A 26,168-nucleotide genomic window follows, 5' to 3' on the forward strand; every position below is an offset into this window, starting at 1 on the left:
GACCTTGTTCAGATTAAGACATTATTTCTACTATGATGTTTCCATAAATTGCTAGCAGATTATTGCATTCATATTCCTATATGATTATGACGTGAAGCAGGTTGTGTCTGCCGTAAATATCAATGACGCAAAATACATTATATTGCAATTAAGACATCTACACGACTGTGTAATATGACCAAGTTTAGCTCAATAATAATACAAATTTTAATGGTTATTTCTTATTTTGTTCGTCTCCCTCTCATAAGGTTTTGTTATATTCCAGTTACTACTGCCACGTGCCTTCTCTTGCTTCATATAATCATGCACATTTGATCACGTTTTTTAGAACATAGAATGAACTGTATCCCTAACCCTGAAGCCTCTGCATAAAAAACCCCCATATCAATTGAGGTCATCTGCACAAAAAGCCAATAAATCAATGGACATTCGTCCAGCTGTTCCAAGCTGGAATTGACTGAATGTTATGTCGCAAGCTTTGTAAGAGTGTTGGGGCCAGACATGTGGAAAAAAATGAGAGGAGGAAGATGTTGGTTGATACAAAGAAAATTCCTCTGGTGATCAAATCCAGCTACAGTATGTGAGCTGCCTAAACATTACATCCTGAGAGTGCTGGTGTAACCATTGTGCATTACCCAATGTTTGGTTTACCTAATACAGATAACATGCCCACAGTTGTTTGGATACTAAAAGAAAGTACCATTTCACAAATTATATCTACACATGGCATTTGGTAGAGGCAAACTTATTGCTCTACCATTTGTAGTTTGATGTATTCTTAAAAGTTCAACTTCAATCTTTAAAAAAGTTCTATTCTCAATATGCAAAATGAAAAAAAAGTCTCCTATAATTTAGTTCAACATTACTTATCTTAGTGTCGACATTTCAACTTTATTCTCAAAATGCAAAGTGGGCCAAAAAAAAAAAAAAACACTATTTGGTGTTAATGTGATGTGTTGATCGGATTGTTTTTTTTTTATTTCTTTCAGCAAATTCAGTCTTCACAAATGACAAACAAGCTTCGGCCCCAATCAGCAGCCGCCGATCCTGTACACTCATGGACGTATGGTGAGCTCATTGTTTACGGTATACGTTTGTCTGTGCGCGCGCACACACACACACACGCGCGCGCACACACACACACACACACGCGCACACACACACACACACACACACAACCCTAACCATGAAAGTAAGTCTTAACCCTAAAATATCCTTTTGAAAAACGGAGGATCTCTTACAACAATGTCCTGACTCTGTGTGAGGCCTGACTACTTCAAATTGTCCTCACAAAGACACGAGTGCGCGCGCGCGCGTGCGCGAGCATCCAGGTCCCACATCCTGGTACTTTTCACGTTGTCAAGGCAGCCCCTCAGAGCACGGCAGGCAGGCGGAAAGTAGCTGCAGTGGCCAGGCCAACCAAAAAAATTCAACAACAAAAAAAAATCTGTCCGAACCCCGTCCACCAAACTGTCCCGGGAAAGTTAGGTGTCACTACCAGGTAACGGATGTGCATGTTTTTCCTCCCGCTCGGTTCCGTGCGACCTGCTCCGCGGGCGCTTCGAGTCTTTTCGACAGGCAGCAGACGCAGACAGGCGCCAGTCCGCGTTGGACAGGAGGCGGAAGGAGCCTGTCCATTGTGCCGCCGACAGAGAGAGACAAGCGCTCCGTACGCGCCGGCTGCGCGCTCCGAACGCGGCGGTTTCCGTCTGGCGACGTTCTCTTTCCCGCTGTGAGTTGCGCCTCCGGCACGTCGGCCGTGCGGCGCTGGCGATCGAACGGAGCCGGGACGAGACCGTAAAATGGTTCTCGGCGACCGCTCGGAGTGGAGGAAGCGAGGGGACATGTTTAAAGGGACAGTGTCACCCCGCTTCCTCCCTGCTTCCTGGAGCTGTCTTCACATTGCCCGTACGCGACGTGTCGGTGTCACCGATGCCGTCGGATGGGATTGTGTGTTCTCGGGTGTTGTCGCTGCATGCCGTACAGTTTCAATGTGTCGACACGCAAACGAGACGAAGTCTGTCTCACGTGGAATGTCGCGCACACGAGTGTTGTGACGGAGCAATGGGCGTTCCGGTGTTCGCGCATTGTCTTCATTTGCATTTGATCCGCTCTCCAAACCAAACTAGCCTCGGTGTGGAAATGGGGGGGGGGGGCACATGCCCCATATGATATTCAGTTAGATTACAGAAAGAGATACTAAACACGAGCCCCGGATCTTATGTGCGATTCCTCAGAAATGTTGCTCGTGATGTGAACCGCATGCGCCGAAATGTGAACGAGGCGATGTCTCGCGTTTCAGACGTCGACTATCAGAAATCTGTGGCTTTATGGATGCGAGTCGGTCCCATGTGGGAAGCTGCACCAGGTGTGGTCACATTTGAGCTGTGATCGTCTGAAATCGGACATACAAAATTGTACTAGGGGACAATTTCGCGCGAAATTAAGTTTCTGCTCAAGATGTGTCAAATAGTTGTAAATAGCCTCTTTGCCCTCGTTGGGTAGATTTCAGATAGGTTCCAATCATGTGTGCTCTTCGTGCAAGGGAAACAAATAAGGATTGGTGTGCCCTTCTGTCTATAGAGATATTATAATGTCTTGTGTAAAAGTGGAGCAGTAACTCTCCTGTCACATAGACTATTGTATCTTCACAAAGACTATAATATTCAGTTTCTGTTCAAATTGCACTGGACTGTGCAGCCAGGTGCACATAATCGAATGGCCACTTTGTGTATATTAGAAATAATATCTCTTTGACAGTGTAAGGAAACACTTGAGCATTATAATCTTAGTAAAGCCAAAACAATTATGGTAGAGTGATTTGGCTTTTACAGGCGAGAAATTGTATACATTTTTCATTGGACGGCTGAAGTATTGCAAATTATTTTGTCACAACCCGCTAGATGAATTGTTACCCTTGGATCTCGCAAATGTCAAGTTTGATTACAAATTGAGATGCGACTAAGACCCGTTTTCTGTTCCCCAGGACACCTGGAGACCGATGTGATGTCCGAGAGATTTGGCAGCTGCTCGGCGGAGCAGCATCATACGGGAGGACACCATGTGAGTTAATGGCAGCGAAGGAGTCGGGACTGTGCTTGACGAGGGAAGAGCCAACCTGTACTGTTGGATGAGACTGATGAGCTGTACACGCTGACAATAGCATGCCAACTGCAAAAGGTAAAGGTTGTTCAGGGTCCCTCCGCTACCGGCCTGCCTCGGAATATGACAATGCCACCCTGGCCCAAAAGAGAGAATACTGGAGAACCAAGAAACGAGAGCAGAGGGCCCGACTGTCGGAGCAGAGAGGGAAGCCAATACATGACAGTCGAGGGACAAAGCTCCTACATTTAAATACCCCAGCAGTAGGAAATTCTGGTTTACCTGGCAACTTAGCTGCTCCCTCTTCTCCTGTGCAGAGTAATGACAAGTCCTGCAAGACAGCCAATGTCTCTCCTGCATCTCGGAGTAGAAATGTTTTGGGAGACAGTTCATTTGAAGGCCCTGAAAACCAGAAGCAGAAGTGGTTCCACACAACGAACCCCGACAAGTTCTTGCCACAGTTCCCAGCGTCGTGTTCCGTCTCAGCCAAAGCTGCCGGGGGCAACGCAGCAACAGTGAAATTCCGAACAGCAAGGGGTGCTGTGAACAGAGCTGTTACCTCACCCACACCTCGTAGTACCCAGCTGACCACCAGTTCCTCAGTGCCTCCAGTCAGAGTGACCAGACTTACCAATGGCAGCTCCACCCAAACAACACCTCAGCCCCATGGGTCTATGCAGGGCACATCAGTCCCCACAATGCAACAAAAGGAGCGAGTTGTATTGGACAGTCAGACCAAATTCTCACCCACCAATGTGGCGACGGGTATGATTCTTGCGTCTCCTCCCTGTGGCCCCGTCTCCATTAAAATCGAAGGGGAAGCAGTGAACACAACACCTCAAGGTGGAACAAAGAGTGCCTTCGTCACCACACAGAGGGCTAAAGGTGTTGGCAACTCACATCCTTCCACGGAGTCAGAGGAGGAGAGAGCAGCCAGGCGCAGAGAGCACTGGCGGATCAAAAAGCGGGAACAGCGAGCGAAGCTCGCAGCTCGTATAGCTAAAGCCAGAGAGAGGATACAGGGAGCAGAAATGGTGGTACAGAGGCCAACGGCACAAAAAGCAGGACTCATGGGTGCTACGCCACTTCATCTTCCATCTCAGTCGTTTTTGAAAGGAGCGAGCCAGGTGCAGTCTCTTACTCGGGCCAAAGCTACATTCACATCTGTCAAAAGGGAAAAGAATAAACTGCAAATTGGGGCAGCGAGTTTGACGACTGTCAACCTGCAGATAAAAGTACAGAATCCACAGGAGAACAGGGCAACACAGACAGCTGTCCCGCTGAGAAAGTTTCCAAGTTTTGTACATATTTCTAATGTCACCCGAGGGATTGCACGGTGTAAAACTCAGAGACAGAGGTTCATTGAAGCCCAGAAGAATTTCATGAATCAAAGAAACACAAGATGTAAATCCCCGCTGCTCGCTTCAGTCTTTGGTACAGGAAATATCCCCAGGATCGACCCCAATGACACACCTGAGCAGATATTAGCCAAACGGCGGGAATACTGGCGGGTTAAAAAGCGCGAACAGCGAGCTAAGCTGTCAATGGAGACGAAGGCTCGGACGAAGGAGAAAGACTCTCTGATGCGAAGAGTGAAACGCTACCAAAAAATCCTTGAGGAGATGAGGAAGGCCAGAGCGCTGACACAATCAGCAGGAAGCACTCTGACCCACGCCTCTGAGACCATCGGAGGGTTCATCAAAGAAGATGGGACGGTGACCATTAAAATTCCCAAGGGTCCGACAGGTCACAACACAGCAGCACACCAATTCATAGAAGAACTTCATGTAGGTTCCACTACGACCCCTTTTACACAACCTCAACATCAGCCTAACCCTAAACGAAGAGGTATTGCCCCCATTAGAATAAACCAGCCCCCTGCTCCACTCTGCCCAGCAAGGGTGAAAGTCTCCTTTCCTCTTTCTGGACAGTTGGTCAACAAGCCACCAAGACTACTGTCGGTCAGACCAAGGACTCAGCTAGAAAGCACAACTCTCTCTAATTCCCACTCATTGTCGGTCCAAGCTGTCAGTCAGCTCACACTCACTCATCCTCAAACTCCTGAAGATTCTGTTTCTGGAGGATCAACTGCAGGGTCCGGCCTCGGTGGCTGTGTCATGAAAATGGCTGTTTCAAGTAGTGCAGCATCTCTGTCGGCACTCTCTCTGGATCCAGGGCTCACGGAGGAGGAGAGAATGGCCAAGAAGAGGGAGTACTGGAGGATAAAGAAACGTGAGCAGCGGGCAGCTCGTGCGACGCGACTGAAGCAGGGCGTCTTACAGGCAAGGGCCACTGCAGCCTTGCAGAGGAGGAAGGCCCAGAAGCAAGTAGCAGTAACCTCTGTACCACTGAGCAGATGTCTCACTAAACTAACAGTAAATGCACAGCTTCCTCCCGACAACAGTGTGCCTGTTACACCACATGCAAATGAGATCAAACAAGAGACTGAGTCTGTGCCAGCAGCTGACCTAAATTCACAACCGGAACAAGCCATCTGTCCAGATATCAAACACCCAAAATCCCCACCTCCAGCACCCCAGCCAGAGTCTGATCCAGCTCTGAGTGCAGACAGCCAGGCTACCACTTTGCGAGCCGTGGCCTCCATGAAGAAGCTCCTGGAAGAATCACTTAGCACGGTGAGGGAGTGTAAAAGTGAGCCGCCCGACATTAAAATGGGGAGAGCGGAAGGGGCGTCGGAGCCAGAGATGAAGCCAGATTTACCTCAGCTCTTTTTTGAAAAGGATGAAGCGGCTCCTCTGGCCGCTGACCTGACGCTGCAGATAAAAAGCTGGCAGCCAGACACCGAGGCCTTGGTACACGCACGATCGCCAAGCCCTCATCTCCAAGACTTGCCGCAAGTTAGTGAGACACCTCCACCTGTTCCCTCCTCCAGTGATGTAGTGCAGCTTCCCACCTGTGAGCACTCCTCCCAAACCCCTTCGAACTTCATATTAAACCCCTCAATGGAAGTCGCCGATGGTCCATCTTCACCGCGCAGGACGCGGAGGCTCTGCACCCAAAAAGTGGGCCCTCAGAATCGCCGCTCCCCAGAGCCACCAAAGCTACGACAGCTACCCGCGGATCGGCTACAACCACAGCAACAGCACGTTGAAGAACAGTGTCAGGCACAGGAACAATGCCAAAACAGCAGGTCACCATCGGCACAAAGGTATTGCAGTGTGGGGACTGTGCAGGGCGGCTTGACCAGCCTGCAGCAGAAGAGGGAGTACTGGAAGCTGATGAAGCGGCAGCAACGGGCCCGGTTAAAGGTCAGGCAGAACAAGAGGCCGGGAGAACACAGCAGTCCGCTTTCCCCATCAGACGTCCAGGTGAAGTGACACACCATGTTTTGTTCGCTGATACACTGTGTTGCACTGTAACTATGGCCAATAAGAATAGCAACATTTTAGTTTGATAAAATATTGATTTTACTTATTTCACAACAAAATTCAGAAAAAGCAACAGTTGAAAAGTTCTGACCCCTTTGCTGGCTAACTTTTGGTCCTTTAGCATTTATACTTGATTCAATACTTTTTCTGAAAAGTTGAAAAGTGATACTGATTCTAGTGCACCATATCATTTTATTTAAAGCCCCATTGTGTCATTTTTGTACTTTTCTGGTGGCATCTGGTGGTAAAGGTAAAAGCAGAGTTCAGGTCTTATAGGCAGTGCCCCTCTCCAGATCGAACCTGAATCATTACACCACAAACTTTTCTTGTAAACGGCAAAACCAGGAGATGTGTGACTGAGATGGGTCCACTTTAAATGTATTTTTTTTGTTTATGTCCTATTGTTGTCTTTCAGGCTCCAGGTCTAAATCCTCAAGCAAAACCAACTCTCAAACCAAAACCATCAGTTGCTTCTCCGCGCGCGGTTTCCGGCATCCCTGCTGTCCCGGTTGTTCGCCCGGCAACACGTCAAGCTGAACAGTCAGTGGACACACTCCAGGTCAAATTGCCCATCCCCAGTCTCTCCTATTCCCCCAGAAGTGAGGAGAACAACATGGACACCGAGCCTTCACAGATCACGTCCGACTGTCTGGGAGCTCCTGAGAATCCGGAACAAGTCGTGCCACGAAAGTGGACGTCCAGAAGCACAGATGAAGACTCAGCCCCATCGCTCCCTACTCTGAAGCCCCCAGACAACCCACTGTCCAGCATCAACCTGCAGCCCATTGAACCCCATAGTCAAACTCCAGATCTGATCCCCGGTCCAATGACGATCCCTTGTTCTCGACTTCAGAGCCCCACACATATGATAGAACCTCCCTCCAAGCTGGTACCAATAAGCACCATGGTTCCACCGAAGCCCATCCCCGGCGAGTCGGAGGAGGACTTTCTGAGGAGGAAGCGGGAGTACTGGAGGATAAAAAAGAAAGAGCAGAGAGCCCGGAAGGCCATTCAGGACAAGGGACCTACCCCAAGGAGAGCTTCCAACGACTGGAGGCACATCCTACCTGCACAGGACCCACCGACACAGTTAAGAGCCACGCAGGTACACAAAACCTTCTTCTGTGGCCCACGCAGGCTACTCATAATCAAACACCTCACACGTCTGTTTGTGGGTTAAATGATTGTTTTTGGTGTCTGTATGTATGTCTTAGAGAGAGAGCGAGAGACTAAACACTTCATTTACATATTGTTACAGTCAATCCAGTTAAATCCAGTGCTAGTTCATACTTCCCTTGAAAACAATTTTTTGTGTATTTTGCACAAAAATTGTGCAAAATGCAATGTTTTTATAAAAAGTAAACTCTCGCCAGAGTCTGACTCTGAGGTTCACCAGCCACATAGATCGCCATCTTTGCTTCACCTGGAAGAAAGTTTAGGAACTGCCACTTCTCTTTGTTGTTCGTCTTGTAGCCAGCTCCCATAATAAAAACCACGTTAAAGAGACCAAAAACCATTGTTAAAAAGGAGAGAAGGAACTAGTGAGTCTCTTACACTCCGTAAAAACATGGAAAACAGTCTCACGCAGATTACAAAATCTGACAGTGGTTTAAAACAGCAGGGTTAGGAACAGAAATATTTTTTAAAAAAGGCACTGGAGGTCACTGGTCCGCCCTTGAGGGGAGGTTTGTATGAAATCCTCCACCGTGGGCAAAGTCCATTTTCTCCACAGTGGAGGCTCTGTTGCTCAGTCCGGACTTGTGGATGCTCTTCACACAGTTTAAGTAGAGTTCCACAACTAGGATGATACGAGGTTATTTAAAACCAACACTACCTTAAAGCGTCATCTGAGGGAGCAACCATTTCCACTTGGGAATTTTTGCATCTATTTTTCTCTGTGACGGTCTCCCACTTCTTCTAAAGTATGAGACAGACAGACAGACAGACAGACAGTGCGTCTGATGTAAAACACAACTAACAGAAACAAAAAACGATGCTTGTCTGTACTTTATGACTAAATTAAATATTCAAGAACCTCTTAGCAAGCACCAGGGAGTGTCCTCACACAGATGGTTGTGGCCACCTTGTGTACTGATGACTTACTTCAATAAAGAAAAGAAAAAAATCAATATGTCGTGTTGGGGTGATGCAAAGAGAGCCTCTAACCATCTCTAAGGTTATACAGTAAAATTATTATCTCAATTTGGATTCAGCCTTTAGGCAAGAGATTAAAAGAAGAATGGACAAAATCAAAGTAGTGGAAACAGAAAATTTGTGGCTTTCAGTCACTGGTGTGGTTCACGTTCCAAAAATACTAGATCCTCCAACTCCCGTGATGCAACTATATAGTGTCACTTTGTTAGGCTGCCACCCCGAGGCATTGTGTTATCATTTGTGACCAAGCCCAGGCCAAGATGACCTTGATGGCATCAACAGAGCCATGACAAAGTTCGCCCGAGGACATCTTGCATGAATGGATTATGAACCCGAGTCTGAACGACGTCAAAACGACAACACAGAAACTCACAGCGACCACAAAGAGACACCGCAACTACAACCGTCACACAGGCGACGACAAAGAGATGCAATATGAAAAAGGTTCCACCGAGAGCTCGACTGTCTCAGCTCACTCTCTAGCTTCACGTGGCATTTTTTGTCTGATTTGCTAATATTGTAGACACAGACATGATTATGCTCCTATAGGCTTATCCATATCTAACATTAATGACTGGATTAATACAGGCTGTTAGTTTAAACGCAGGAAGTGGACACGGCTCAGTTTTAAACGCGAAGGCATTCACAAAATTCCTCAGGTGACTGAATTGAGAAAAACTGAATTGTGAATAATTTGTTTATGTCTCATCTCTGCAGGATTGTGGTCCGTGGGTGAGCTCCTCTGACGAGTCGGAACATCTAATGAGGTAGGAGATGTGATTTGTGCCAATTATCTGCCACGGGCTCCTTGTGGGATGAGGATTAATGTGACTGTTCTCCTTTTTCCACAGAACTTCAGTGGACACTGACCCGGGATCATGTCCATACTCAAATTACACAGCGCCAATAGAAGGTGGAGTATTAACTCTTTCACTTTGAACCGACGAGAATGAACATTTGGGCAACGTTAGCACAAAAATCACTCTCCTCTGACCTGACAGATGACGCAGAGCTGCTGTTCGCTGACTACGACAGCAACAGTGGTGAGGAAGGGTCTATATCCGACACCGTGTGGAGGAGCCGCTACCTCATGGACTACGATCCGCTCAACCAGCTGCTGGTGTGCATGGTGTGCGGGGAGCTGCAGTACTCCCACAGCCTGGAGGGCGTGAGGGCCCACATCGACGACGCCCACCCCGACACGCTGACCCTGGAAGCCGGAGAGAGACAGCGAATACTGGAGGCCTGGGACGAGCAGGTGTCCCGGCGGGAGCGCTTCTTCACCAGCCAACTCCAGCAGCACAGCGGTACATCATGACCTCGGAGAGAAGCCGTGTGGAGAGCGCAAGGTATTGTAGCTGTTAATGTGTTGTTTATATACTGTGTGTGTGTGTATATATATATATATATATATATATATATATATATATATATACATATATACACACACATATATGATTATTCATGAAGTTATAGTGCCCAGGACCAGCTCAGGAAAATATCCCAACAGCCACTGGTCACAATATCTATGACTTTATTTGGGGATATTGCTGTGAGACAGCAAAAATCACAAAATGAAAATACCCTGCATGAGCCTTATATACCATTTATTAACTTACCATATTATCATGAATTATCCACATCACATCCCGATCCTGTGTCCAGGATATTTGAGATTCATTTTTGTACAGTGGGAAGAAGCGGAGACTTGTCGTGCCTCTATGACACACACACACAAGCACGCACATATACAGACAAACGCGCGGGGCTCAGAATCTTGCCCAAGGACACCGATTAGCCACACAGCCACAAGCCCAAGTCAGAAATATCTATACCCTATAAATATCAAAAGGATGTTATTTGCTGATGGAGGAAATCCAGTATCGCTATCCAGTATTTTATGAGAAAAACACAAATGTTAGAGAATAATAATTAGTTTGTTTTAATCTCATTGCCCCCAGGTTGATAACTCATTTTCAAGCCCAATTGAAAATATAGTATTTAGACTGTATGGGAGTATCATCTCCACATTTGCTCCACGCAACTCCTTTTGCCATTTTTGCCAAACTGTCTGACTTGTTTTGCAGAAACAGGAAGTGATCAACAGAGAACATGACTGCAGGAGTCAACTGAAGACCACGATCAGGAGAGAAACCCCACACTCACTTTGTGTTCTTTATTTATTGTCCTTTTCTTGTCAAATCAAAGTGTTTACCTTCATATTAGTCTACTTCAAAGAGAATGCTGTGCTCACCCGGACAGCAGCTTTACCTCATTTTCCTACCAGGATTGTAATATTTGTTCTCGAAAGTCAGTATGGACATTTTTATACTGAAGCTGCCACAACTGAGATTTTATAACAATGTTCAATATTAAAAGGAGAAGTCCAACATTATAGGGAACATAATCTCTGTGCTCAACTGGACTAAATGCATCCTTTACCTTTCTCTGTAATGGACAAGATAAGATTTACACGTTTTTTATTTTCTTCGGTTCATGCCCCACTTACTCAAAATCCAGTATATTATTTCAGTGTTTTCCACAGACTTCAAGTTCAATCTGATGGACTCTATAAAAGTTCTATCTGTGTGCATAACTTTGCTTTTGGGTAGTGTTCTCTGTTCAAACCCCAGAGGGAAATTCAATAAAAAAAGCTGGATTTTCTTAGTTATTTGCAAATTCATTCAGATAGTTTTGAAATTCATCAGAGGTCTGTCTGTGCTTGATGTTTTACTTAAGCCAAACACTTGACTAAATCCATCATTTACACAACTGTGCTACCAGTGTGCTGACTCGGACAGTGTTGGGTAATGGGCCGGTGCAGCAACAAAAATATTAGATTTAAACATCCAGGACTCCAGGGCAGGTATTTTTCTGAAACTGTGAGATAATAAAAGAACCTATGTAAAAAAGAAAAACACACTGTGGCATAAGTACAGGTTAAAAGTAAAATTGTAATTTTTAACCCCTTAAGGTTAACATGCATTATGTGATCCCCTGAGAATTCAGCTTGAAGTGCTGTGTTTTATCATTTATGAATTTGACTTTGAGGAAGATTATGTCATATTTTTCTTCCAAAATTTACATGGACTTGTTCTACATTCCGACCAATGAACAGTCATAGGTTTAGTGACCCGTGAAATGCAAAATGGATATAAAATAGCTTTCAAATAGAATCAATACACATCACATTGTTGGACAGCTGAAAGAAAATGGATGAAAGAGATGCAGTGTCAGGTTTGGAAGGATGTGTTAATAGCTGTTGTCAGATCATATCAGAGCTTTTATCAATAGCTATAGATATCGACTGTGGATTATTCAGTAAAATTTAGAATAAAACCCTGTGTCGCCAGCTATCTGGAAAAAAAAAGGTGTCTACGCACACAGCACAAGAGTTAAACACTTTGTACTATAGTATAGTTCTAAGAGCTTTTTTCCTGCTCTACTGGCAGGTGGGGTTCAGGTGTGCGAGTGCTCTGGACACTAGTTAGTTTTTTAATTGTTGCATGGGCGTCTGGAACTGCTCCACAGGTTTTTGTATGTGGCAGCCTACAGCTCCAACCTTAAACTTTACACATTCTTTTTTGACGACTTTTTGTATTTAGACACATTCTTTTTTCTTTCTTTTTTTTTTTACAGTGAGTCGCCTGCTGTTCATATCAGCTTGTGTAAAGTCCTCTGCAGTGTAAATACACAAAATACTCAAATGATTGAGGTGTTTTCTTTTGACTTTGTGCAACTTTATTTATTATTTATTGAATCCTCCTATACGACTGATTATTGATGATGCATTATTCATTACCCATAGATAGTTCCACGGTAGACAAAAGTATCTCATTTTGTGAGTATTGAGGATCGAGAGGCGTCCCTGCATGAGTAGTAAATGGATGAAGAGTTGTATACCAGAGATGAGCTCTGGAAATCATTCCCCATTATTTTTTGTATTAGAGTTAAAAAAAAAAAAATGCTGGAAAAAAAAGAAGTTCTGTTTGAGCACAAAGGCTGTTGAGGTGAGTCCGGCTTCGAGAAGCTGCCGCCTGCACAGCCACAACACTGTAAACGGCTGGAAGTGACCAAGCTAGTTGACCTTGTGAGAATGTAATCCTGACTTGTTTACCAGTTCAAAGGGAATGTTCAAATGCCTTTTAAGTAATAAACCTTTTCTACCTTTGGGTTTGTTCTTTGACATCTTTTTTTTTTTTTTTTCCACCAGTATTTTCTCATTTCTCTCGCAGATCAGACGTAAGCCGTGACAGACACGTTTTGGAAATAGGACGATAATGATCTGGGGGCGATGCATATGCCCTATGAGCGTTCTGTATATGGACTACGATATGAATATGTATACACCATATAGACTACATAAGGGTTTTCATAGACCTCGATGCTAAATTTAACTCGGGGTGAAACGACATGACGTCCAGCTGAGAGACGCGACTCGCGATTGGTCGAGCGCCTGTTGGCGGGACCTTGACAGCGCGACTCCACACCTCGAACAGCGCACAGACTCTGTCCGCGCCTGTATCTGGGTTCTTTTTAATTTCCTTCTTGTAGTAGGTCTTATTTCAAGTCTATGGTTTGAGTGGAAACATGAGGAACTAAGAACAGTCTGGCAATTTAGTTTAAGCCACTTAAAATGCCCCCCTCACCTTGTAGACCATGTTTTTGACTTGTGACCCCCTACCCTGTCTAATGGATTTAAGAATTTTTCTTTCACTTCCTTTCCCTCAATCATGTTACAACCACTCGGAATGAACTGGGGTCCAAGTTGGGAAACACGACCTTAGATGAATGTAAGCTGACACCTATGCAGAACCCCTGACAGAGATTAAAATGGGGAAGCAAAGTTTTTTATTTTAATTTAATTTATTTGAGGAGTCCTCCTCGGGCTCTGCTGACTATGTGTGTTGCCTGGTTAAATGAACAATTGTTCAGTTCCTAACCAATGATTTACTTTGTCAGTTTGATCGCTGTTCACTGTTTCCTCCCCTGTCTTCTCTTTAGCTCTGCCTCCACAATAACTTCAGGTTCTTCTTCAGGCTGTGACTCCTCTCTCTGGCTCTCTGCTTCAGGCCTGTGGTGGTGGTGGCCCGACTCTGTGTCAGCCGGTGCGTCCAGCTCCCTGGGACCGGCGTTCAGACGAAAAAGAGTGGGGACCCGACCCAGGATGGGGTTGTTCTGCTGGAGGCCAGAGATCCACTGGTTCAGGGTGGCCTGGTGTCCCTGACTGGTCATACACATGGCAAAGACTGGGCCCTCGTCCACTGGATAAACAACACACACACACACACACACAGACACAAGAGCTGCATTACACACCGAAAAAGATGGTTTCTGTTAAACGAGTACCACAAGGAAAGATGTAAATATCTTACAGTCGTCTATGTCAAAGGTCTCTTCGTCTCCAAAGTCACGGTCCAAATCCAGTTGTAGCTGCAGAGGATAGTACAGACATCTCTCTGGATCATAGGGCTGCTCTACCTGTGGAGAGACACAGAGATGTCTCAGTTAGTGAGAAATAACTTTAAGATTTTATTGTAACTTTAAAATAATAATAAATATTAGTTACATAGTCAGAAAAAGGAAAAAAGGAAACTATGTCATTGCTTTTCCTTGAGTTCCGCAAAGATCTTTTTGAAGGGTGCTTTCACACCGACCTTGTTTGATCCGGACCTTCGGACTTTCCAGTTTGATCCAAACCAAATTTGCAGGTGTGAAAGGTGCAAGTGTGTTAGCAGTGTGAAAAAATATATTTGGGATGGTTTCGACTTACGGACCACTAACACACCCGACGCCCGTTTTTTTCCATAAAAACTACTTGTACTGATGAATCCATTACCAAAATATTTGGCGATGAACTTAGTAATGGATAACTAATTGATTAATCGATTATCTGTTGCAGCTCTACTTTCATGCATTGATCATTTTTTAAGCTGCCAAACAAGTTTTATAAGAGGGGTTTCCCCACCTTCTCATCAGGCGGCGTGGGGTCAGCTCGGAGGATGTAGTAGTACACACACGTGCTCCTCAGCCACAGAGGGAAGGGGCCCTCCACGAACACTGGCCTGCTCGGGTTGTGCTGGTCCAGCAGCTCCATCTGACTCGGGCTCTGGATCCCTGACGTCAGCAGACAACACAGGAAAACACTGAGCCACAGTCCAGGTGAATATGGATCTGCCATCACTACTGTACTGACAATTGTCATGGCTGAGATGGAGAAAAAGCAGTTCCCTGGTTTTACAGCTGAAATCATAAACTCATCACTTTTATATTTCTAAAAGACTACAGCAACATCCATATTTTTACTCATAATCCCAGATATGTGGAGATATTTTGAGTCATCTTGAAAATAAAAATTCATTATTTTAATTTTTTCAATAAATTCTATTTTTATTAAAGTATTTTTGCACATAGTCAAATATATCTTTGTCATTTCTCATCCATCTCATAAATGAACATGGGAGGGCTAATTTCACCATATTGTTACATCACCAGGAATAAATAATTTTCCTAGCCTGAGAGAGAAGGTCAACTTCTCCATCTTATATATATCATACATTACCTCTATCCAATCCTCTACCTTATGTACCTCTGTCTTAAGCCATTTCCTGGTAATAGCCATTTTACATGCGGAACAAGGTAAAGTACCTCACATGTATTTCTTCATAGTTCTTTAGTTCCTGCCAGTAGGGGCTAATTGAAGCCCCCCCCCCCCCCAGAATATATGGAAGTGGTTTGCTATATTTGCGCCACACAACCGCCAACACCTTGTGTCTTGATACTTTGTCTGTGCTGGTGTTTTAAAGAATCTAGTTTATTTTTTTCCAGCCAAATTCTCTCCCAAGATTGCGAGCTAGTCGTTTTCCACTGACAGCCTCCCACTCCTCTTTCATATATAGGGTATTGTTTCCTTTTGGCTTTTCCACTCCCATATAGAGTATTTTGTTATTAGCTTCCTACCCAAATCTGATTCATATGCCGAAGTGAACCATTCAAATTTCATGAGTGAAGGGAATCCTACAAAGCTCTGTGATCAAACTCGAGACAAGTTGTTCCCATACCCACTATATGTGGAAGTGTTATCTCTTCTCCGCTCTCTGTGACATCTGTGCATGGCAGCTGGTGGGAAGAGCACAGGAAGGAACAGACATTACTATTATTGGCAAAGACAGACAGTTTGATTGATGTCAATAAAGAAATAAAAAATTAGATGGTAAAAGCCAACGCATGCTCGTTCTCATGTCCTCATCGAAGCGGAACAGTTGGTTTGCATTCAAGAAAGTTCTGCTCCTTTCTACAATTTGTGACAGTTCCCAGCAACAACAACAATCATTCAATTCCACAGTGGTTTGTCTTAGACGACCAGCAGTGAGGTATTAAGTTCCACCTGGTCCTCGGTCAAATAGTTTGTGTTTCTTCATTGTTGTTACCAAGATGAAGAGCTGACAAAGAGCTAAGACAAATTTATACATAAATGCAGATAATTCCAAATGCCTCACTCATTATTTATCACCAGCGTAGGTGTATTTTTGTACTTTGGACAAAACCCGCCAGCTGTTTCCAGTCTTAATGCTAAGCTAGGTTAACCACATCCTGGTCCCAGCACAGCACACCACACAAACATCGAAGAGTAACATAAAAGCCTACAGTCGTACCTGGTAGACGCTAACTTTTGCATCCAGGTCGTTAGCAATGCGAGTCAGGCTGAAGTGGGCCAGGTCCACCGGGTCCTCCGGCAGCTGTTTGGGGACGGGGAAGGGGTTTGTGTGCTTGAATTTGGGGAACCAGTACATGATGCGCTGATACTTCCTCATGGGGTGGCTCTTCTCTCCGAAAATCTGGACCAGCAGGACTTTGGTCTCCATGTTGGGCGTGATACCTGAAAATGATCATCCCAAAATGAAGACACTGGTATAATCCTGTATGACCTATATACTCTATATTTCCCTGACATCTTGAGAGAATGTATCTAGATGGCTGCCTTTCCCTGTCCAGAGTAACACTAAATTCCAAAGCATTCCAGGAATTCTCCCCAGGAGACTGAATCTTGGGACAGATACCCACCGTAGTTCTCCATCTGCTCCAGAACCTGCACTCCACACTCCTGCTGTCGAGGATAGTGGTTGAACATTCGCTGGATAAAGTTTTTGGGCACAAACACTTCTTTGGGAAAAACATCCAGAAGCTTGTTGTAGACGGCGAGGTCTCTCTCTACGCCGAACTCGGGCATCCTCTTCAGGGCGGCGTAGATAAACTCCACGTGACCCCGACGTCTTATGTCCCTCTTGGTGTAGATGTCCAGCACCTTGTTGAATGTGGCTTTGACTTTGGCCTTTTTGGCTGCCTGCTCGAAAAGGTCATCGTGAGTGATCAGAGACTTGTCTCTCCTCACGTTGTCCCTAGGTGCAGACAGACACACTGGGCTGGAGTGGAAATTCCTCAACACCTACAAGTAATGTATAGAAAACAGGAATATCCAATTAAACAGTAATTTCTGCCTTCCTGATTTTGTTATTGTGCCTAGTGTAAGTAATAAGTACAGCACCACAAACATCAGCAGTGAACCGGGATGGACATTTGAGAGGACAGAAACAAAATCTCAGTATAAAAGGACAAACACACAAACACACACACACACACACACACACACACACACACACACACACACACACACACACACACACACACACACACACACACACACACACACACACACACACACACACAAACAAACACACACACTACATGCAGTAGTTTGTCCAACAAAAACATACCAATCATTTAACATAACACAAATAAGGGATTCTCATTGAAAATGTTTCTTTATGTAATGTATTTACAGTAATTGATAAATTGTAATCAGGTATTTGTAAAGCCTCAAAAAAATCTAATGTTGATGGTCTATCATTTCTGGCTGTATCACAGACAACAAAATGTAACATTGTATATGAAATATGTCATACATGTTCCTCTCCATAAGGCTACACGACTATTTGTTGAACCTTTCAGTGCAACGCTGTGAACGTCTTCCTGGAGAGACAGTGTAAAATGATGTTCCAGTAAAAGATAAGGCTAGCACTATTCTGTTATTTTCCTATTTACAATAAATCCTGTGTGAAGATGTCTCTCTGTGACTTTCCGTGTTCTTTGTGTGTTTATGTGTTTTCTTCTGCACTGAGTTTTGAGGCTTAGGACAGACACATACAAAGTAGATTCTAGTAGATATAGATTCATTGTTGGTCTACTAGCGGACCGAATGTGTCGCTTACAGACTAGAATCCCCGTGCGGAGACTGGAGGTTACCTGGTGCTGGCTCTTGTGTAGCACGCCAGGCTGACCGGAGGATACTGACTGGAGCAGAGCGTCGCACCGGGCGGCAGGCCGGACTGACTGGTCCTGCAGCCTGAGACACTGCTGCCGGAGCAGAGCGCGAACACACTTCATGGTGGAACCTGTGACCTTCAGGGAACAGGGGAGCACAAGGAAAATAAACAAGGTCCAGACAAACTCAAACCTGGCAATGTAATGCGGCTCTGAGAGTCTGCTGACAACAGATGGGTTTAGTTTAGTTTATTAAGATCCCCATTAGCTTCTGTCTCTATTATTCGATAAGAAAATATTACATAAAATGGATTACATCCATCCATAGCATTCATACTCACAGTACATCAAACGTACAGCAAAAACAGAAGCTTACAAACAGAACATTGCATCCTCAGAACATAACAAAAACCAACATAGTCTAACACATACAGTAGGTCAACATGGTAATTTATGTCCTCAATAGTTAAGTTTAAGTACCTGAAAAAGAATCTACTCTGTCACAAAAATAGATAGCTCAAAGTTAAATTACAAAGACCATTTCGACTCTTCCAGATCATTAAAAAAACATGTCATCTATAGCATTCTACACTATTTCTGTCTGGGAAGATGACTGCATACCAGCTTCATCTGTTTTTTATCTTAATGATTTTTTACAGAAAGGCCTGAACAGTGACAGTCACCATCTGTCGCCTACAGATATTTGTCGAGAGTCAATGAAACATAAAACAGGCGCTTGTATGTGTGTAATCCCGCATGTGTCAGACAAGAGTGGTAACTATTGTGTAACATGCGACTAATAACATATGCATCTATGCATCCATCACTAGGCACCCACCGTTCGGGACGACGAATGTAGAAAGAGATGAATTCTCCTTCAGAAATCACTGTGTGGACGCCTCCATGTTGGAAAGCCGGCGGCACATCCTGGTTCTACACACATTAGCTTCCGCCAAACAACAGAAACATTAGCACACACACAACCATTCCGCAAACCCCTGTGCTGTACACATTGTACTGAGAGCAGAGTGACCTGGAGTTGTTAGAAAAGTTATCAAGTCCATCAAAAATAACATGATAAAATCAAATCATACAATACATATTTTGGAGAGACCGTGTGGTTCCCTACATTCTGATTTTAAAAGCGCATGAATAAAAAACTAACTCGGGAACATGGACCACCCGAGCAGCACTTGAATGCAGCACAAACCCCACACGGCAGTGGGCGGGGTTGTGAAAAACGACACAAGCATCTGAGCGCATGCGCTACACAAGCCCGCCGCGCGGTGGAGACAAATTCCCTGAGAACATCCACCGTCCGGCGGTATCTGCCTGACAGTTGCCGAGGTGTATGTAAATGTAGCAAATGTCGCACAGCTGCGTGCTTTCATTCTTTTTTCTTCCGGGGCACTACTTCTACTCGGTCACAGCGACTGGGACAAAATGGGTGTTGGACAGAGTTATTAACGAATCTATGCATGGTACTTTATCGTGAATAACGTGAAGTTAGATATATTTACTTCCGGGAGACTAGCTATTACTGGCGTGTCTGCTTTTTTATGTCGTAATTTTACACCCGTCATTATAGTAAGTAAATATTATTTTTTGATGTCTACGCGAATTAGGAATGTTTTAAAAATATTTTTTGAATGGTTTATGAAAGAAAGAAAAAAAAACGCGCTTTACGTAAAACGATCCACATTTCCGGTTAGCCGCTCGTCAGAGCTGGCGGCTTGACACACGTCCCAGTGCGTGACTTCTGACACTCCTCTCCCAGCATGGAAAACACACTTCACATCTAAGGAAACTTCCTACGGTTGAAAACCCTCGGATTATGAATTCCTCCAGCAACAGTTTGGGTGAGTAGAGGAAGACGGGAAACGTTTTGTGTGTTTGCGCTTCGGGGGATACTGACTTTTCTTTTCTTTTCTTTTTTTTTACTGAGCGCGGCAGCTTCGTGGACGGTCCGTGTTCGGATGTGCCGCGCTCACATCCTTCTGCAGGGGAAACCTTTGCCAAACTACGTTAAAGAACATTTGTCAGCGTTGTTGTTGATGTTGTTGTTGTCGTTGTTTTGTCTGCGTTGATACGCCAGACAACGTTGACACTTTTTTTGATAGACGTGCCAAACGTTCAGGCTCGCTCGTCTGCACATCTGTCATAAACGTCAAAGCAGCTTTTGATTTAACGAATACACAAATGAAGTCGTTCCTCTTGTTGGCGGAGGACTGTGTGGGAGACACTCGACGTGGCCGCACCGAATCAAACGATGGCGTCTGGTCATTAAACAGCATCCAACTGTCTTATTAGAGAAAACGCCCGATCAAGGTTTCATTTTTCCGATAGTGATCGATGACTGTGACGCCGCTTTCTGTTTCAGCGCGTGACGCCTCGGCCTCGTTGTCAACCGGCTGTCTCTCTGTATCCCGTTGAGGCGTGACTGAAACCTTTTGGTCCCCTCTTTCGTCTCACGTGAAACGGGCAGGAGACTTTATCCACTTTTTTATAAAAACCTTTGTTAAAATCACCATGTTGTGAAGGAGGTTTTTTTTTTGCAGCAGCAGCATCGATGGATCAGCAGAGCTGTCAGTGGGGTTACAGGATATGGAATAATACATATATATAGGGAATTGTGGAAAAAAAAATCACTGCTCCACCTGCTCTGCCCCTCACCAAGCTCGCTGTTCAACGGGAGCTGCGACGCTGTTGCACACAATGCTGCTTTTGTTGCACATATGTCGGCCCCGCCGTCCCACTCGCGTGCGCTGATGTTGTGTTTGCTTGTCTTGTAAAACGGTGGGGCAGCAGGGCACCGGGGGAACAGTCAATCTCACACAGGGACAAGGGTGCTGTGGCCAGGAAAGTGCAGTGCAGAGGATGCCGCTCTGATTTCGTGGTGTTCGTCCTCTCCTGTTTCAGAGTGAAGGTGATTCCATTACTCTGCAGGTATGAGATGCGGATGCGCCGTTACTCCGCAGCCCCCTCTGCACGTGTCTCGCTGTCCAATGACTGTAGTGCACAAGCTATGGTGATGAGCGTTTGTGCAAAGGCAGGGGGCAAAAGGTCAAGCTCTAAAGGAGTGCATGCATTAAGATAAAATAAGATAAGTTGAGATAAAATAAGACTTTATAAATCCCACGCCGGGGAAATTCACAGCAGCAGCGAGAGTCTAAGGCATCAAGGAAGTAGAATAATGGAAAAAAAAATACACAATAGTACCAAACAAAACAAAAAATAGGAAAAAAACTATTAATAAAAGACTACAAAAAGTGATATACAGTATGTATAAGGAGGGCAAGTGTTTAACTCTAGAGAGCCTAAAGTTTAACTGCCTAGTTCCCTATTTGTTGCAAACAAGCTGTCACCTAAAATGTATCACTTGTCCCAACAGTGTCCCAGTTTCATACTAATATATATATATATATGTACTTATTCTTACACTGTATGGTTTTGAGTAAGTAGTGCATTCATACTCGCATCAATGTCTTATATCTAAATTAGGGTTTTGACAGGTCTTTAAAAAATTATTGTATTGTGGCTCTACGGTTAGGACGGTATTGTTATTGATCATGGAGGGACCAAACCTACGTAAACCAGGAACACAGTTGTAACGGACTGGAAGAATCCTGTAATGTGTTCTGGTTGCAGTGGGAAAACAGAAACTAAACTGTTTGCAGCCGATGCAGTGTGGATTTGGGACAGTGCAGCTTGTGCAGAGACCCGCAGGATGTTGCATCATAGTAGCTGGTTTTCCCTGAATGTTGAAATACTGCTTCTTTTCTGCGTGAGTGTGAGATGCTATTTTTCTAGAGTCTGCTGGTCGAGAGGTCTCTTTATTTCAGTTTCCTAGTGATGGATATCAAACCCGAATACCTGTTTTTCACTGACCTAAATTTGTCTCTTGCACAAAGTATCAGAAACAGAAAAGCTGGCATTGAACGTCTGGGCTTGAAGAAACCTATAGTCTGCATCAACAAAATGATTGTTCTGCTTATTAAAATCAGTAAGTTCTCTCTGAGATCGTCAGGAGCAGCTCACTGCTCTGTTCTCTTGCATCATGTTTTTGTCTGCTTCAGCCAGCAAGAGAAGTTGCACATGGACCCTCTCCTCTGGCATGTTGACGGTTTTTATTAGATGCTTTCATCCACTTTGGCAGTTGTGCATTCAGCACGCATACCACTTTGAATCTCTGTCTGCTCAAGAATCTAAATTAAGAAGCTCAACTGCTGTTTGCCAAGAAATGGAAATCAATAATGATGGAAATCAAACTGTTTTCTCCCAAGTTTTCCATTTTGGCCCCCGGGGCGAAAATGTTGTTGTTGGGACCCTGTCACCTTTTTAAAATTTAATTTGAGCGGATTAAAAACAGATTTTTTTATACATTTACATGGTGTGCGATCGCAAAGCAGACAATTGCTATACCGTTAATAAATATAGAACAGATTAAAGCACAGCAACTCATTCTAGGCCTACACAGTGTGAATGAATGCACGAAACCTGTTAACACAATCACTGCATTCATTCTGTACGTTAGTTTTTACAAATGAAAAGGAGCAAGGTCTTTGGATGGACAAATTACCGTTTCCCAACAAGCCTCCTTTCGTAACTTTTCAGAAGAAAACGACTCTCCTCCCACTCTGATTGCATATGATTGTATGATTTCAACATGGTATATGTGGAGCTGGTTCTGGCACTCTGGCGCTGTAGGAGAGAGAGAGGTGGAGCCGGCTAATCACACTCTATCTTTTAGCGTCTGGATAGACGACATACAACTGAGCACAGGAGCAGCATTATTCTGATTTTGACTTTGGTTATGAAAGAAGCAAGCACCGGAGAAAATTAAGGGACACTATTTTTGAGTTAAGTGTGTCCTGTGTCCAGAATGTGCGTGCTTCGTGCCGAGGGAACTCACCGAGGTAACGGCGCGCATTACATTATTATTAAAAAAACTATATATATATATATACACACATATATATATACATATATACATTTTTATTTTTTTTATATATATATCCTCCCGTCATGGGCCCCTGTAAGCCTCTGGGCCCAGTGATACTTAGACCATTGGTCAATCCCAGCGTCCACCACTCCGCATGCCGGTGTGTCCTTGGGCAAGACACTTAACCCTGAATTGCCTCTGGCAGCTCTTCCGGCAGTGTATGAATGTGTTTGAATGATAGAATAAACAGCGCGGCAAATAGCTGTATGAATGTGTGTTAATGGGTGAATGTGACTTTCCTGTAATGCGCTTTGAGTGGTCTATATGACTAGAAAAGTGCTATATAAATACAGTCCATTTAGTCCATTTAACATAAACATACCTCGTTGGCTGCTCGTCGTAAAAAAGAGATTCAGACGTGCACAGCTTGAATGCTTTCTTACGTGACAATGTGCAGCGATCTTGGCTGCAGGGGGCTGCAGACAGAACACACTAGTTCCGCTTCAATTAACTAATACAGTAATATATGTTTGTTTATATGTGTAACATGTCAGATTTAAACCGTACCTGAAATTCAATTTTATTTATACATCATGAACTATGAACTTAGATAACAGCACTCACAGCGCCCATGAATAAAATATAATGTGGGAATATATAATGTTGCATACAAACTGTGCCGTCACTGTGGTGCAGCGGGGGAAGAGAAAGTGTTTCACTTCTCAGACGGGACCTCGGGCGCTGGTGCAGGGGCGTACAGGATGTGGAGCAGTGGCGGGTGTCAGAATATCAAAGAAGGGAACTAAAAGCAGCGAGCTGTGCGCTTTGGGACAAACTGCTCTGTAGGTGGTTGAGGTCATTACGCAGAGTGCGAGGCACAGAGAATAAGTGGGTGGACGCAGAATATGTGGCGTTTAATTGTCAACTAAGTGCTGCAGGAGATGAATTTGCTGTTTGGCTGACACTGATATTTTCACATTACAAGCATTTGTAGAAATTATCTTTCACTTCTGAATCTTTGATACTCACTTACATGATATTTGGAGAAGAGGGTAATAACTGGAATTACAAACAGATTCCCTCCAGATTGAGAGTAAAATGGGAAGTCACGCTAGTTTAATTATATGGGCTGATTCTTCGCCTGGCTGTAATTGAGCTGGATCAAAAGAAAAGTTTGTGCAAACTCAAACATCAACCAGTTGGACAAGAAAGACTGTGCAGATGTGCACTAAGACTCAACAGAACAATCCAAACAGTCCAAGACCGTGTGTGTGTGTGTGTGTGTGTGTGTGTGTGTGTGTGTGTGTGTGTGTGTGTGTGTGTGTGTGCATGCGTGCGTGTGTGTTTGCATCAGAGCAGCTCTCAGCCAGCCAACCTCCCACAAGACCTGGAATGACCCTGAGCCTGTCAGTGAAGTGAAAATCAAATAGAAGACTTGCATTCCCAGCTTCGGGAATCAAATTCTCCAGCTTTTTCTTTTTTTTTAGGATCATTGGATACTTGTGGCTTTTTTCATCTGAATACCACCAAACTCTATTCACGGGAGGCGCATTTCGCCATCTAAATATGTTTTTATTGAGTCGATTTAAAGTCATTCTGTATGAATGCCCATTTACTGTATGTCAGGGTCACCCTAACCCCAAGTGTGAGGTTATATCAACACTACTACGATTCTTACATACCATGAATAAATGGCTCCAAGCCGGAATTATTTCTCTATTTTCTGTGCAACAGCCAAAGTTAGTGTTTGGGATAAAACATCCCCACTTATCATTTATTAAACCATTAAGGGATCTGCTTCACCAGGGTTATAAATATTATCTCATCAGAATATAAGGTAGCAAGCCCACAACTGGCAACATCTTGATATTGGACATTAGGTTATAATGCACCCCCTGCAGTTTAGTGTATAATGCGCTGAGGACAAACACATTTTAAATGTGGGTGTAAATAACTTGGTGAAGCTGGAACCCTCGCCTTATTGTGTGGAAGTAATCCAGACTTTATTGCTACTGTTGCTGTTCGGAAGTATGTTTTGCTCTGACAGTATTTGACCATTTGAATGACCATTACACCATTAATGAGCGTTCCAAACACTGCTTGTTTACAGGAGATGATATGCATGTATCGTTTCTTGTCAGGTCCTCTCTGCATGCTGCTGCTTTTTGGGGGCAGGAAGGCATTCAGCAGAAATTCGCACATAGAGGAGCATTCACCAGATTCGGGGGGGGGGGGGGGGGGAAGGAATTGCAAACCTCAAATGTCAAAATGTACATTTTCGAAAACCCCACGTTAAACACAGGAGTGCTGTGATCTGAAGAAGTCTGAATAATAACCAGAGTTCCAGTTGCAGTTGCTCTGAGTGTAATGTGGATCAAATTCCTGCCTCTCCTGACCCACTGCCAAACTGAGTCAGCCACAGTGTTGGCTTGTGACTGAAAAAATGAAAACAAGAAAACCAGCCGTTCAGAGGAGAGTGGGAAAGCAATCATGCGTGTGTGTGTGTTGGTGTGTGTGTGTGTGTGTGTGCGTGAGAGTGTGTGTGTGTGTGGAAGTGTTTGAAATGGAACTACTACAGTATCCGTAAATAGGTCTTATAAAATGAAAAACAACAAATAGATAAAATCTGATATCTATGGTGGGGTCTAAGTATAACGACAATTCACAAATTGAGCAAGGAGCAGAAAGAGGAAATGACAGTAAACGGTTGCCAGGGACTCTGGCTCTGTCCAATCCCGAACAATAAGGCTTCCCCCACCCTTTCTGTTAAAGGAAATGTTGTGCTTTCTGAAATTTTGAGTTTTGACCCTCAGTGCCACCGAAATGATCAGCCCGTCATCAAGCCGAAGCTGACTGTGTAAGTTAGAGCTTTAAATCTGAAGTGCATTCTAATGAAATGTTCAGAAAAATAAAAAATGTAGCTAAAAGATCCTGGATACGGGCGCTGCCATCTTGCACTTTTTAATGTAATTTGGACCCAGAGTCTGCACAGTAGTGTTCGCGGTGTGGAGCATGAGCTCGACCAATCGTAAGTCAGTGTCAGCTGTCAATCAGTTGAGAACATTTCTTGCGAACGTGTACTTTCCACTAACATATAGGAGGCAGGGGCTATGACCTATACTGCAGGTGCAGCCAGCCGACTGGAGGCGATCAGGATGATTGGGCTTCACTTCTGGGAGCTGTCATGTCGTGCATCTTTAGGTACAGTCTATGAATTGAACCTATTTGTCTGGAAATGGATTTTGTTTTCTGAGCTCCTT

General features: G+C 44.3%; 3 protein-coding genes across 7 annotated transcripts in view; 2 read left to right on the forward strand and 1 right to left on the reverse strand.

The window, feature by feature from the left end:
- The first annotated feature begins 1,364 nt into the window (after nt 1–1,364).
- On the forward strand, nt 1,365–12,815 carry si:dkey-28a3.2. 2 transcript variants are annotated; one of them, XM_047332013.1, is made up of 7 exons: nt 1,365–1,732; nt 2,987–6,431; nt 6,907–7,596; nt 9,363–9,412; nt 9,497–9,558; nt 9,647–9,994; nt 10,733–12,815. In XM_047332013.1, exons 2-6 carry the CDS (start codon nt 3,165–3,167, stop codon nt 9,961–9,963), a joined length of 4,386 nt encoding a protein of 1,461 aa, XP_047187969.1. In that variant the 5' UTR covers nt 1,365–1,732; nt 2,987–3,164; the 3' UTR covers nt 9,964–9,994; nt 10,733–12,815. The 2 variants fall into 2 exon arrangements, with proteins under 2 accessions (XP_047187969.1, XP_035483786.2); XM_035627893.2 differs by having other exon boundaries at nt 1,365–1,501.
- Nucleotides 12,799–18,957, reverse strand: ecsit (ECSIT signaling integrator). Of its 2 annotated transcripts, none has more exons than XM_035627943.2 (8): nt 18,805–18,957; nt 17,949–18,104; nt 16,710–17,091; nt 16,301–16,524; nt 15,707–15,764; nt 14,614–14,762; nt 14,021–14,126; nt 12,799–13,909 (listed from the first exon to the last, which is right to left on the reverse strand). In XM_035627943.2, exons 2-8 carry the CDS (start codon nt 18,087–18,089, stop codon nt 13,620–13,622), a joined length of 1,350 nt encoding a protein of 449 aa, XP_035483836.2. In that variant the 5' UTR covers nt 18,090–18,104; nt 18,805–18,957; the 3' UTR covers nt 12,799–13,619. The 2 variants fall into 2 exon arrangements, with proteins under 2 accessions (XP_035483836.2, XP_035483845.2); XM_035627952.2 differs by having other exon boundaries at nt 17,949–18,097; nt 18,805–18,906.
- Nucleotides 18,958–19,373: 416 nt separating this feature from the next.
- eml3 (EMAP like 3) overlaps nt 19,374–26,168 on the forward strand; it is a 35,777-nt gene continuing 28,982 nt past the window's right edge. For 2 of the 3 annotated variants that reach the window (XM_035627858.2, XM_035627881.2), the window contains exon 1: nt 22,834–22,882. In XM_035627858.2, coding sequence (XP_035483751.1) covers nt 22,849–22,882 — 34 coding nt within the window. In that variant the 5' untranslated portion in view covers nt 22,834–22,848. Of the gene's footprint in view, nt 19,826–22,833; nt 22,883–26,168 lie in introns of those variants that run through there. The other variant, XM_035627872.2, reaches the window with a different exon arrangement.

The sequence above is a fragment of the Scophthalmus maximus genome, chromosome 1 (genome assembly GCF_022379125.1).
Source record: "Scophthalmus maximus strain ysfricsl-2021 chromosome 1, ASM2237912v1, whole genome shotgun sequence".
Taxonomy (NCBI): Eukaryota; Metazoa; Chordata; class Actinopteri; order Pleuronectiformes; family Scophthalmidae; genus Scophthalmus; species Scophthalmus maximus.